Source organism: Asparagus officinalis, chromosome 4 (genome assembly GCF_001876935.1).
Source record: "Asparagus officinalis chromosome 4, Aspof.V1, whole genome shotgun sequence".
NCBI classification, from domain to species: Eukaryota; Viridiplantae; Streptophyta; class Magnoliopsida; order Asparagales; family Asparagaceae; genus Asparagus; species Asparagus officinalis.
In genome coordinates this window covers 53667054-53680000 of record NC_033797.1, presented here as the reverse complement: position 1 = coordinate 53680000, position 12947 = coordinate 53667054, and the positions used below count along the sequence as shown (strand labels likewise).

The window sequence follows — 12947 nt, the reverse complement described above, 5'->3', positions numbered from 1 at the left end:
CCACACCCTGGTGTGGTGTCTGTCATGGGTGTGGCAGAATCTGCCCTGTCTGCCATGGGTGTGGTGTCTGCCACATCCTGGTGTGGCAGAATCTACCCTGTTTGCCATGGGTGTGGTGTGTGCCACACCAGGGTATGGCAGACTTATTTTTAGAATCCTAATCTATTTGGGATTAGGTTTTGTTATAAATAGAACCACGTTTTTTAGGGTTTTTAAGGAGAGAAAAGGAGAGAATTAGCATTGTTTTGAACACTTTGAGAGGGAGATATTGTGCGGGAGTTGAGAGCTTTGGTTAGGGTTATATTTGAGTAATTTTGTGAGTTGTAACCCATTGTATTTCTCCTCCATATAGTGAAATATCCTCATCCTCTCCCCGTGGACGTAGGCAATTGTCGAACCACGTAAATTCCTGTGTTTGTGTGTGATTTTGGTCGTTATTTTGTGAATTGTGCTCGTGTTTGGTTTTGGTTTTCTTCTCTCATCGCTCACCGACTCGTTTGGTTGTCGAGCACGCTTCCGCACGGCGCGTAACAATTATATGTTTGAATCTGAGTAGTACTGATTTGGAGATATGGTCCTTTCTTTATGGAAATGCAAATCAAAGACTATTTTGGCCTCTCCTTTTAGGCTTTTGGCAGTTTAATTACTCCATAAACTTATTGACAATGTGTTCTAAATCATTACTTACTTTGAAAAATAGTAAAAAAAAGTCAAGAATTTTTTTAAAAATCTAAATTTAGAAGGATTTAAAAAAAAAATAGTATGCAAAAGTAAGTTCTTTTGAAAAAAAAACACATAAAAAGTTCCAGTGTGAAATAATTTTGAATTATTAGAAACGAATACAATTTTCATATGAGAAAATCTGTACCACTTCTTTTGTGGCTTAATTGTAGTTAAATGCCCTATACTTTCCCCTACTTTGCACTTATATACCCTCACTTATTTTTGGCTGTAGCTATATACCCTAAACTTTTTAAAACTAACTCTTATCTATCCTCACTTGTTTTTGGCAGCACTTATATGCCCTAAAGTTCTTAAACGTTGCAATTAATACCTTAAAGTTTTTAAAACTTGCAATTACATACCCTAAAGATTTTAAAACTTGCATTTAAATATTCTAACTTATGCAAATCGAGAATTTCCCTCAGAAAATTCTCATGCGACCTCACATGATAATTTTAGAACATTTTTAACTATTAAGACTTGGTAAATTTACTCTTAAACATATCTAAGTCCTATTTTAAAGTAAAATTATGGTAGGTTTAATATAGAATTAATGGTAGTTTTAATAATAAATTTAATAAAGTTTTAAAATTAGCATGTGGGAAAATTCTCGTGTTTTGCATAATTGAGGATATTTAAGTGCCAGTTTTAAAAACTTTTATATATTTATGTGTAAGTTTTAAAAATTTTAGGGCATTTAAGTGCAAGTTTTAAAATCTTTAGTGCATATAAGTGTTGCAGAGAACAAGTGAGAGCATATAAGTATAAGTTTTAAAAACTTTAGTAAGATATATAAGTTTTAAAAACCTTAGGGTATAATCGAAAACAAGTGACGCAAAACAGGAAAAACTATAGGGTATTTAAGTGCAATTAAGCCTTTTCTATTGACCACCTTCAGCTCCTAAGTGGTCCGAATGATAACGCCGAGAAGTCCTACTACATCATCACAGTGGCGAAGTTGATCCGGTGGCCGGAGACGCACGTTCTTCTCTATTATACAGCTGCTCGGCACGGAAATCGAGGAACCATTAGAGATGAGGAGATTGGACTTCGGTGATGAGGGGAGGCCGTCGAGTTTGAGAGGAGATTTTAGGGGCTAGGGTTTGAAATAAATGGAGTGGGGGAACGGTGCTCTAGGAGCCTAATCGGCACCTGGGTGCGATGTTTTGGGCGGAGGAGCTTGAAGCCGACGACGGTTTGAGCTCAACACCCAATTTTGTATTTCGCGCGGTATATTTGCTTTGCTTAGTAGTTTCACATGACATACTATAGCCCCAAACACTATGACTGACAACCAATAATGATAACACGAGAAGTACTTCGACGTATATACATACGATTTTCACAACACTAGTGTGTGATGCTGACGAGACTCAGACTCGATAACGCGATTAGACTAGTGCCATGTCAGCTGACCAGAGACAAGTTGTACGTACGCAATGGTGAACGATAATATGGGAATGTCTGGCATGTCTTCAGAGCATGATGAGTTCACATGAATGGAAGTGAAGATAGGTCAAATAGGTTGTGAATGATAGGAATAGTGTGATGGACGACTTGGGGATGACATGGGAAACCAAGGGGGTGAACTATGTAAATTGTTCTCGTATTGAGACGCACCGAAACCATGAATACATGCATCGGATTTTCTCTCACTCTTCTATAGGTGGAGTTGTTGTTTCTGGGATGGATTTTTCCTAAAGAGTTTTAGACTTATTTATAGCATCCGAGAAATCACTATTCATAATTTTTTTAATAATTTTTTTCTTCAAAACGGTGCCCAACTTTCGGTGAACGATTTGAGTGGTGTGGCTCATGCCCTTTTTCTCTTTCAAGAATTTCGGCTGACAGATTCACGAGAGGAGGTAGTGGTGGAGGTGGCGGATTTGCCAGCAAGAGCGTTTCTGCTGTTCTTGCTTCAAGGAGGGATATCATCCATGATTACTGTACAAAATCCGGGCATGTGCTGTGTGACTGTTGGAGGAGGCAGAGGTCACCGGGACTGCATGACAGGTACAAATTCTGGCATACTCATTGGAGGAGATCTAATATTTATTTTCTCGCTTCCTGATGAAAGTTTGAAACTCTTTCTTTATATGCAAACTGATACATAGAAAAGCGTTAGATCTCACAACATACATGACAATTTAGAGGTTTCATGCTCTCTTGTCACTACCTGGTGGTGTGTCTTTTACAACTTTGTTGCTTATGGATTTATAACATTTTTGAATGTTTTTCTCTTCTGCAGTATACATGCGGTATTTCCTTAAAATTTTCAGTGGCTATTGATCAGTAATCTACGATGCCCATTGGTTAGAATATAAGGAGCATAGTATTGGAATTATAGTAGTTTTGTATTTTGGGAAATAACAATGATCAAAATAATGTGCAACAGAAAGAGCTTTTGCTTGGTTGGATTTCTTCTTATTTGATGATAAGAAGAATTCGTCAAAGCTAGAGCTTGCAGGATTGTGTGGAGAAAAATCCAAATATTTTTCTTAGACGAGCAATATTACGACCATATATGTTCCTTCTCATTCAAGTTGTACATCACTATAATTAATGCAACAGACAACAGTTGATTCTCCTCTTCTCCTCACTCCCCTACCGTAGTCTGATTCTGAATTTCTCTGCCATTCTCTTTACCACTCATATCGATTACAACATCATCTTTCCCTTGGAACTCTTTGAAATTTGCAGCGTTGCCCAATTCTTCAACCTGTTCAATAACAAGATCCAATCTTGCTACCATCTCCACAAGCAATGAAGCAAAGGATGCAAAGGGGAGAGCCTCTGAGAACTCAAGACTCTTGATTGCTAGCTTACTCGGTGTCGGTCTCAGTTGCTTCCTCTCCTCTGAATCTTTCGAACGTTTTGCTATTTTCTTATGCCTCAGTTCTGATAGTATTGCTGAAATGTCACTCTTAACTGAAGGTAATGTAACCCTTGGGGATGTTTCTTTATCGTTCTTCCAATTAACAAGCATGTTATTTGCACTCTTGGAGCCTAGGAAGAGCCTTGGTTGGGATTTTATGGCAGTGTCAAGGTCCTGTAGTGCTTTGTGTAGGTGATCTGAGAGCATATCAGGACAAAAACGACGACGATTCTTTAGACTTGTAGCTAACTCTGTGAGAGCCTTTGTCACTTCTGTGGCTACCTGGGTGCATGGATCTTGGAAGATGTAACGAATTGATCTTGGTGTCTGAAAATATGCAGGAAGGGGGAGAAAACTATGATTCAGTTCAAAAACAAACTTCCGTTTTTAAGCATGTTCATTTTTTTGTTGACAGCTTCCTAAGGAAATATTGCTAGCCATATACCTGGATTTCTGATTCTAAACATCCATGAAGAGCTACCGCAACATATCCAAATCGTCTAAGAACACCCCCAAGTTTCACATATAAGTGCCATGGATATTTATGACAGTTTCTTGAGAACCTCGGCTCCCAGCTAGCAAAATGTGCCTGCAGATCTTCATCATTATTAGTGACATGGTGTCAAAAATTAGTGGGTTTGTCAAGGAATAAACTTACAAGAGTTTCGTCACTTGATTTAGAATCCAGGACTTCCCTGTAACCCCTGTATAATAAATTTCTGGATGTCTCTGCTTCCTCTTCTTTTACTCCTATATCTTTGTCTTTGAAATAATCACTGACACAAGCTGCAAGTCTTATTCTGTAAGCTTTGCTGATAATATTCTCTTATATTTAGAATCGAACTTATGTGATTATGTACCTTCAATTGACCTTGCTAACTGCTCAAGCTTGCAGACTGTTGAACTATGAAGATCTTCACCAGACCAATTTGGCAAAATCAAGAGGCTCATGAGCAGGCAAATGCTACAACCAATGCCAATGGTGTAGAGGCGCTCTCGTACTATGTTGAGAACATTTTCAACACGGTAACTTGATAGCGTTATCAAAATGAAGGTTAGCAAAAAGATCAACACCCCATAATCGCAGTTTTTCTTTATGTATGGGACAAATCGTAAATATGTTGCCATAAACCCTAAAAAGGAAAAAAAAAGATAGAAATGCACAGAAAATGAATGTGGAAGTTAAATCCTGCATCAGTTCTTCAGGAAAATAATTTATATGATCTTAAAAATTATAAGGATTTTTTTCCCGAGAAACCACCTTTTGTAAGAAACCTAGTTTTCTTTTAGTTTTATTAATTTATAAATATTGAAAAGTTAGATGACCTTTATGCATACAATGTCTGTAATTATAGTAATTATATATTACTATAATTACAGACATTGTATGCATGAAGGTCCTCTCACTTTTTAATATTTATTAATTAGGATTACTAATAGAAAATTAGGATTCTTACCTCTTTAGTATGGGGTCACTATATAGAAACCAACTTTGAATGTCAATTGATACATTAACCATCTTTAAAGAGGATTTGTGGTGCAATCAATTGGCTCCCAGCCATATTTTCACTGAAAATCCAAAAAACATCCTTAAAAACTCAGTCAGTGTACATGACTTGCATCCTAATCAGATCTAGATGTTAACTAAATGAGTTGTGTGCGTTGAATGCAAGTTTTTCAAGGGCATTTATGGGAATTTATGTATTATTTGACATTCAAAGGTGATTTCTGTACTATGGCTCTATTTTAAAGGTGGTTTAAGGGGGGAACCCAAAATATTATCCGTGCAGAAAAAAAGTACCTATTACAAAGACAGATGCTCCTACAAAAGCAGCACGGCACTTTTGTCCAGTTTTTTCTGCAACAAATTCTATGAAGAAAGCTAACGAGGAAGCACAAAGTGTCCCTAATCCTCTGTTAAATCCCTTGCACAGAGTTGCACCTAACATTTCGACATACGACAAAAACCAAGAAAGGAATCATAATATATGTATGTAACATAAATTCGATGACTAGGCTCTAGATTCACTCACCTGCAGTAAACTCAAGAACAACGACAACAGTCATGAAGGCTAACATTGCATTTTTACCGAATCCTTCGAACAAAGGCTCTAAAAGATATAGGAATGATACTATTGTCAAAGCAGCTGCAACCTTTAAGCCATGAATGACTCTTCTCGGGTCCTCTCTGCCCATCTTCCATAAAGTTTTACATGCTGAAGCAGGAAGCTTTCTAAATTTTATCATCATATTTTGCACAGCTTTGCTATTCTTTCGACATTTCTCCCCGACTTAACTAGTATCTCTTAATGAAGGTGAAGGTAGCATAAGAAATCATGTTGAATACATACAGAACCACTACAAGGGAAAATAATGATATTTGAATTGGGAGATGGCTCTCTTAAATGAAAGGAGAGAGTAGTAGAGTTGATAGTTTGTGCAAGTTGCACTGTTGGGTAACCCTTTTTTCTTCTAAAAAAGGCGGGTCACTTTCTACTCATGCTATAGAGAGCTCGTATCATTTTCATTTCACATGCTTCTTGCTTAAACTAATGACGCCACAACTAATAAGAGATTCTTGAGGCCAAGCTTAGAAGAAGTATAATTGAATGTTATAGCATTAATCTGTACTATTTTTATAAGATCACCTCATATATAGGTATACGTCAACATATTATGTGGGTTGCTGAAGAAGATTTTTCATCTATGTCATACATGCAATGTATAAATTATTAGTCAGCATAGAATACACCGTATAAAGTGTATGCTGCGTCTCAATTTCCATGACAAAACAAATGACGAAGTGAAGGGAGAACGGAAGCTTGATCATATTTAAGTACTTCCAGCTCTGAAAGGGGAGAAGCTCCTACAAGTGCCAAAGTAGGTAGGTAGTATTCTATTGTATACTTCTGTAAGCCAATCTCTTAGACTATTGCTATTATTTAGTATCTTAATAGGAGAGGAAGAATTTTTAGGTCTAAACCTGGTTGTTTTTAACATAGAAAATTATACAAAAAATTAAGCATTAGCAGACAAACGTATTTGTGAGTATATAACAACTTTAAAACATTATAGAAACAATACATGGTACCATGTAACTAATGTAGGTACTTAAATGGCATCCAATTGTGGGCTCTAATTGTATTCATTGAGGAAAGAGACAAATTAAAAAAGTATGGTAAAACTTGAATGTCTGCTGTTTGAAGCTTAGCCTGGATCCTGATGAGGTAACTGTTCACTTTTATCCAGATAGCATGTCAGGCTACATCCTATGTAAAAGCTTATATCAGCTCCTGCAGAACTTGATTCATGCAATCCTTGGCCAATTAAGTTTATTATCATTGCTTGGGAAAAATATATCTGACTGCCTAAATCTAACATCATTGATCTCACTGTCGTCAATGTCTGGGGGCATTTTTTTCAACGATAAAATTCGAGTTCCAAACAAAATCATAACGGTACAATGCAAATTATAACATTTGGCATATTTTCTTCTTACAGCCAGCCATCCTATAGCAAATATCCAACATTTGCAACTGCTTCACGAGAATTTAATCAAGAACCTCCCATCAGCAGCATAAAGCAATGCCTTTTAAAGCTAAGGAAAAAAGAAGCAGAAAAAATATCACTTGGCCCAGTTGTTCTAAGATTGAGCTTTTGCCAACTTGCATCGTTTTCTTGCTGACTTCAATTTGTGGGTTTATAAGATTCACATGTAGCAAAAATTTTGGGGGAAATGATGCAATGTCCTTTACAGCTCTCGATCGCCAGCCTGGAGACTGGATGGCTTCATTAAGGTATTGTCTCAATTTTCAACCACGACATTTCTATATTAGATTTCAGGTTGTTTTTTGGTTACTCTATTATTAGGGAGTATATATTGACGAGCAATTTAAAGAATATAGCTTTAATTAGATTCTATCTAAGCTACAGTTATGATGATGGACTAAACTGTTGAGAAGCTTCTCAGAACTAAAAAACATTTGCTCAAGATATTATAGTAGGAAGGAGAAAGGTGGATTATACTCTCTTAATTAGTTTGAAATTATTTATAAGTTAAGACTACAGTGGTTAGTATACCTAGAGAACACCTGTTCAAAAATGTCACCGTCGACTGGCAGAACTTTTCTATATGTGAAAGTATAATATTGTCTATCAATTTACTGAGACACTCTATTTTTTATGTTAGGAACCAAGTGGATACTTAAAGTACAGATTCACACAGAACCAATGCTCATATAAAAGGTGGTGATGTAGACATCAAAATATGGATGACAAAAGGTATCATTGTTTTCATTGTCAATGTGGTACATACAGTTTTGGATGCAACAACATAGAGCTATTCATAACATAAATATACCTAAACGATAGGAAACTAGATAGAGTCGGTTATAACAAAAAACTCAAAAAACTTGAGTTCGTCAACGCTCCACCTCAAGCTGAGCGTGGAAAGCACAAACAACCTTGTTGGTAAAGGAGTGTGATACAATTTGTTGCTTCTTTTATTTCCACAAAATTGAATCGTTCATGCAATGGAGGCAAGAGGACAAGTTGAAATCACAGTAAGCACAAGCAAGTAGAGATTGATGATGCTGCATGAGACAAATCTCGTAACAGAGAACCAGATATGAGTGAAAGTCAAAGCAGACAGAGCAGCAAAGGGCTTTGTGAAATATGTTATGTCGGGATAAACTTGTACATTATGATGGCTAATGCAATGGATAACAATTTGAACCCCCTCTTGTCCTCACTCCCCTACCTGAGTCTGATTCTGCATTTCTCTGCCATTCTCTTTGCAACTCATATCAATTACCAGATCATCTTTTATTCCTGTAAATTCTTTGAAATTTGCAGCCTTGCCCAATTCTTCAACATGTTCGATGACAAGGTCCAATCTTGCAACCATTTCCACTAGCAAAGAAGCAAAGGCTGCAAAGGGCAGAGCCTCCGAGAATTCAAGACTCGTGATTGCAAGCTTACTCAGCGTCGGTCTCAGTTGCTTCCTCTCCTTTGAATCCTTGGACTGCTCTGGTACTTTCTTGTTCCTCAATTCTGACAGTAATGCTGAAACATCGGTCTTAACCGAAGGTAATGTGACTCTCGGGGACATTTCTTTATCGTTCTTCCAATTAGCGAGCATATTGTTTGCACTGTTGGAGCCTAGAAAGAGCCTTGGTTGTGATTTTATTGCAATGTCAAGGTCGTGTAAAGCCTTATGGAGGTTATCTGAGAGCACATCAGGAGAGACACGGCGACGGTTCTTGATGCTTGTGCCTAGCTCTAGAAGAACCTTTGACACTTCTGTGGCTACTCGGGTGCATGGATCTCTGAATAGAGAGCGAACTGATCTAGGTGTCTGCAACATATACATGAACAAGGAATAAACCACGATTCATCAAGACTCTGGTGGTACAGTCCCAAAATAAGCGAACTGAAGGAAATATAAGCTAGAATAAACTTAAATGAATATAACTCTCTGTCCACCATGCATTTTATCCGTTGGATTTACTTTGCGATTCGTATTGGTGTGTGATACATTTCAACTCTAATTTTGAGATGCATGCTTTGATATGTGGCACACCAGCATAAATCTTAAAACAAAACCAAGGGATAAAAAGTTGGAGGACAGAGCCAGTAGTGCACTTAAATTTATTCTAGTTTTGCTCTTATAGTTGTATAAATACCTGAATTTCTGATTCTAGACATCCGTGAAGGGCGACTGCTATATATCCAAAGTGTCTAAGAACTCCCCCTAGCTTCACATATAAGTGCCATGGATATCTATGACAGTTTTTCGAGAACCTCGGCTCCCAGTTGGCAAAATGTGCCTGCCCATCACCAAGCATCACGTAAAATTCTAGATATTTTTTTCTTGTGGGAAATAAAGGTGGGAATAGGGTTCCATGTGTTTCATTATTAAGTATTTAACGAAACAATTCCAGGGACGAGAAAAGGAAGGCTTCCAGCCTAATAAAAGTCAGAGTAAACCTCCAAAGGGTTAAGTTATGAGATTTAGAGAAGATCTTTCTTTTTATTTTGTAGAATGAACTTACAAGATTTTCATCAGTTGATTTAGAATCCATAACTGCCCTATACCCTCTGTATATTGAATCTCTGGCTGTCTCTGCTTCCTCTTCTATGACTTCCTTATCTTTATCACTGAAATAATCACTGACACAAGCTGCAGGCCATAAACATAGTATTGTCTTTATGAAGCATTCTATTAAAAATTGAATTTATGTTATTGTCTTTATGAAGCATTCTATTATAAATGAATTTATGTTATTGTGTACCTTCAATTGATCTTGCTAAAGCTTCGAGTTTGCTAACAGTTGAACAATGAAGATCTTCACCAGACCAATTTGGTAGAATCAAGAGGCTCATGAGCAGGCAGATGCTGCAACCAATGGCAATGGTGTAGATGCGCTCTCTAGCTATGTTGAGCACATTTTCCACACGGTAACTTGATACCGTTATCAGACCGAAGGTTAGTAGAAAGATCAACACCCCATAATCATAGTTTTTCTTTATGTATGGAACAAATCTTAAATATGTGGCCGTGAATCCTATAAAGGGGGAAAAAGTTCAGGTTGTGTGGAAAACAGAAACTCTGTGTTGCGCTTGAAATGAAAATGGTAGTTTATCAGATCATTTTGATAGCACATTATTAGCATCTACTACAATTCAATGTTAATTGCACATGGACTCCCTATATTATCAATGTTTCGAACTTGAACTTACTACATCTTTAGTTTCATTGTTACAGATTGAACCCTGAGGTAAAACTTTTTTTTTTACTCTTTTACCCTCAAATAAACTCGGTATTTTACCCAGGGACAACATCAGCCAAAATTTCACACAGGTAAGAGGGGTCAAAGAAATTAACCCAGGGGTCCATCTGCAACAGTGAAACTATAGTCGCAATAAGTTCAAAACAGCGACATTACAAGGGGTCTATGTGCAATTGATCCTAGAATTAAACCTACATGAATCAACTCGATCAATTGATGCTTTCAGCAAGATAATAATATTCATCATCTTGAACAATATAAATCATTACAGAAAAAAGAGTACCTACTACACAGACTGATGTTCCTATAAAAACAGCTCGGCTTTTGTGTCCAGTTTTTTCTGCGACAAATTCTATGAAAAAAGCTAATGAGGCAGCACAAATTGTCCCCAACCCTCTGTTAAGCCCCTTGCAAAGAGTTGCACCTGAAATTTCGATATTCAGGAAAGCAAATTAAGGAGTCAATTAATATCTCTAACATAAGTTTTAAGTTTCATGAATAAGAAAAGCAAGCCACCTGCTGTAAATTCTAGAACAACGACGACAGTCATAACAGCCCACATTGCATTCTGACCAACTCCTTCGAACAAAGGCTCCAAGAGATAGAGGAAGGAAACCAGTGTTAAAGCAGTTCCAACCTTCAAACTATGAATAACTCTCCTTGGGTCGTCTCTGCCCAACTTCAATAAAGTTTTACACGCTGACGCCGGAACCTTTCCAATCTTTATCATGGTGTTTTTCGCAACTTCGCTTCCCTTCTGCATAGTCTCCTTGGCTTGACAGGTATCAGCAACATAAAGGAAAATGTCTAGCGTAAGTGAGTCATGAGCTTCTACATAAATACAGAACTACAAGGGGAAATATTAATGAGATTTGAATTCAGAGAGTGGTGGAGGTCGGTGATTTGTGCAGTTTGCATTGTTGGGCATCTTTTTCCCATTCTAAAAAAAGATGGGGTCACTTTCTATCCCATGCTAGAGAGCTCATATCACCTCCATTTCACATGCTTCTTGCTTAAAATAATGACTCCATAACCAATGAGAGATTCTTATTTAGTAGAAGCCAGGCTTTGTGACAGATGAAGTGGTTGTTATAGCATTAATATATGCTATTTCCATAACATCAGCTCATATTTCATAATACATGATGTGCATTTTATATAGAATTCCTGTCATGGGTGCAGTGTCTATAATCATTAGCAATGTATATAATCATTAATAAGTGTATAATACACTGTAAAAAGTGTGCGCTGCATTTCATTTCCTTCAAAAAAACAAATGAAAAAGTGAAAGGAGAAAGTTTTCTTAAATTAAGGTTGTCCGCGTTGGCTGAGACTTAGTAGGAATCAGGTTTTAATTGTATACATACTACTTTTTTTTACCATTTCTTTTGCAACCAAACAAATACTAATTGAAGCAGGTTTGAGCTTAGCACGTTACAAGTTCCACACATTGCGCTATCTTGGCCCAGAGATGACAATGAGGAAATCATTAGAGCCCTTTAATTTTTATTGAGACAAAAAATGGAACTCAGAGTTCAGTAGGCCCCTGTGGCTTGTCTTAAGTTTCTATTGAGCCCTCAAATTAAAACTATTTGTTTATTGTTAAATGAACCGAATCAAATATGCACAAATATTTAAGCGAATAAAATTTCAAATTATTTGTTAAATATCTGGTTCAGTTCAAACAACAAACATTTTCTATTGCCAGTTATCTAGAGCTTGTGGGTATCCATTATTGTTTATTGGTTGTCATAATTTAGTTTCCTTGCAGCTTGAATATTGTGGATGTATTCAGTGAGTATAGCATCAAATTTAAATTGGGACAGACTACTGGGAACCCTTCGGCTACTTAGAGCCAACACCTTAAATTAAGTTCAGTCAAAGGCTTGATGGAGAATAAAAAAAGCTTGGGGGTTTCGTGGGAAACGCCCCCGTTGGTGAAATTACCCTAAAAATTTGAAGTATTTTGAAATAGGAACCACTAAAAAGTAGAAGCTGTTGCGTAGTGGTAGAGTAGATGGGGGTTAATATTGTATAGCAGATCTCTGAGACAGTTGATATTAACTAGCATCGAGAAAAAGAATTTTTAACTCTGCAATCAGTTTGCCTTTCATGTAGAACTAATTGTATTTGTCAGTAAGTGACAACTTTAAATCATAGCTCACAAGTTTTTTGTGTAGTAGAAGATTCTGGTTTGGCCTTAACCCAGATAGAAAAACTTAATTGCACCTTTTTATTTTCTAAAATCATGTAAGCTTATCCTCTACTTGAACTTTCAAGCTTCCATCATTTTTTGAAAATGAAATAGTACAAATATTGTACCATTCTAAGCCCCTTTTCATTCTATTTAAGTTGGTGTTTTCGGTAAAAGTTGCCTTCATTGCTGAATTCATTATAATATCAATCGTTTACAAAGAATTCAAATTTTAACAAAAGAAAATGAAAGATTACAACTTTCTCGAAAATAACGCAAGATCCGTTCGTCGTTTCTTGCTTGCGTGGGTCTTTAGCCGGTGACGGGGACGTCGATATCCGTGGACTACCTGATAATCAGATCA

The 12947-nt window shown here is 36.8% G+C and overlaps 2 protein-coding genes and 1 long non-coding RNA gene across 3 annotated transcripts; 1 reads left to right on the top strand and 2 right to left on the bottom strand.

Annotated features, from left to right (window-relative positions):
* On the top strand, window positions 1641-8550 carry LOC109837458. The gene is made up of 5 exons (XR_002246282.1): window positions 1641-2736; window positions 4494-4652; window positions 7100-7395; window positions 7788-7879; window positions 8453-8550. It is a non-coding gene; the product is annotated as an uncharacterized LOC109837458 (long non-coding RNA).
* Window positions 2746-7104, bottom strand: LOC109837457 (aluminum-activated malate transporter 12-like). Its single transcript, XM_020405714.1, has 6 exons — window positions 5632-7104; window positions 5400-5540; window positions 4459-4731; window positions 4257-4384; window positions 4044-4187; window positions 2746-3925 (listed from the first exon to the last, which is right to left on the bottom strand). Exons 1-6 carry the CDS (start codon window positions 5846-5848, stop codon window positions 3320-3322), a joined length of 1509 nt encoding a protein of 502 aa, XP_020261303.1. The 5' UTR covers window positions 5849-7104; the 3' UTR covers window positions 2746-3319.
* On the bottom strand, window positions 7838-11306 carry LOC109837455 (aluminum-activated malate transporter 12-like). The gene is made up of 6 exons (XM_020405713.1): window positions 10906-11306; window positions 10673-10813; window positions 9892-10164; window positions 9652-9779; window positions 9283-9426; window positions 7838-8954 (listed from the first exon to the last, which is right to left on the bottom strand). Exons 1-6 carry the CDS (start codon window positions 11150-11152, stop codon window positions 8346-8348), a joined length of 1542 nt encoding a protein of 513 aa, XP_020261302.1. The 5' UTR covers window positions 11153-11306; the 3' UTR covers window positions 7838-8345.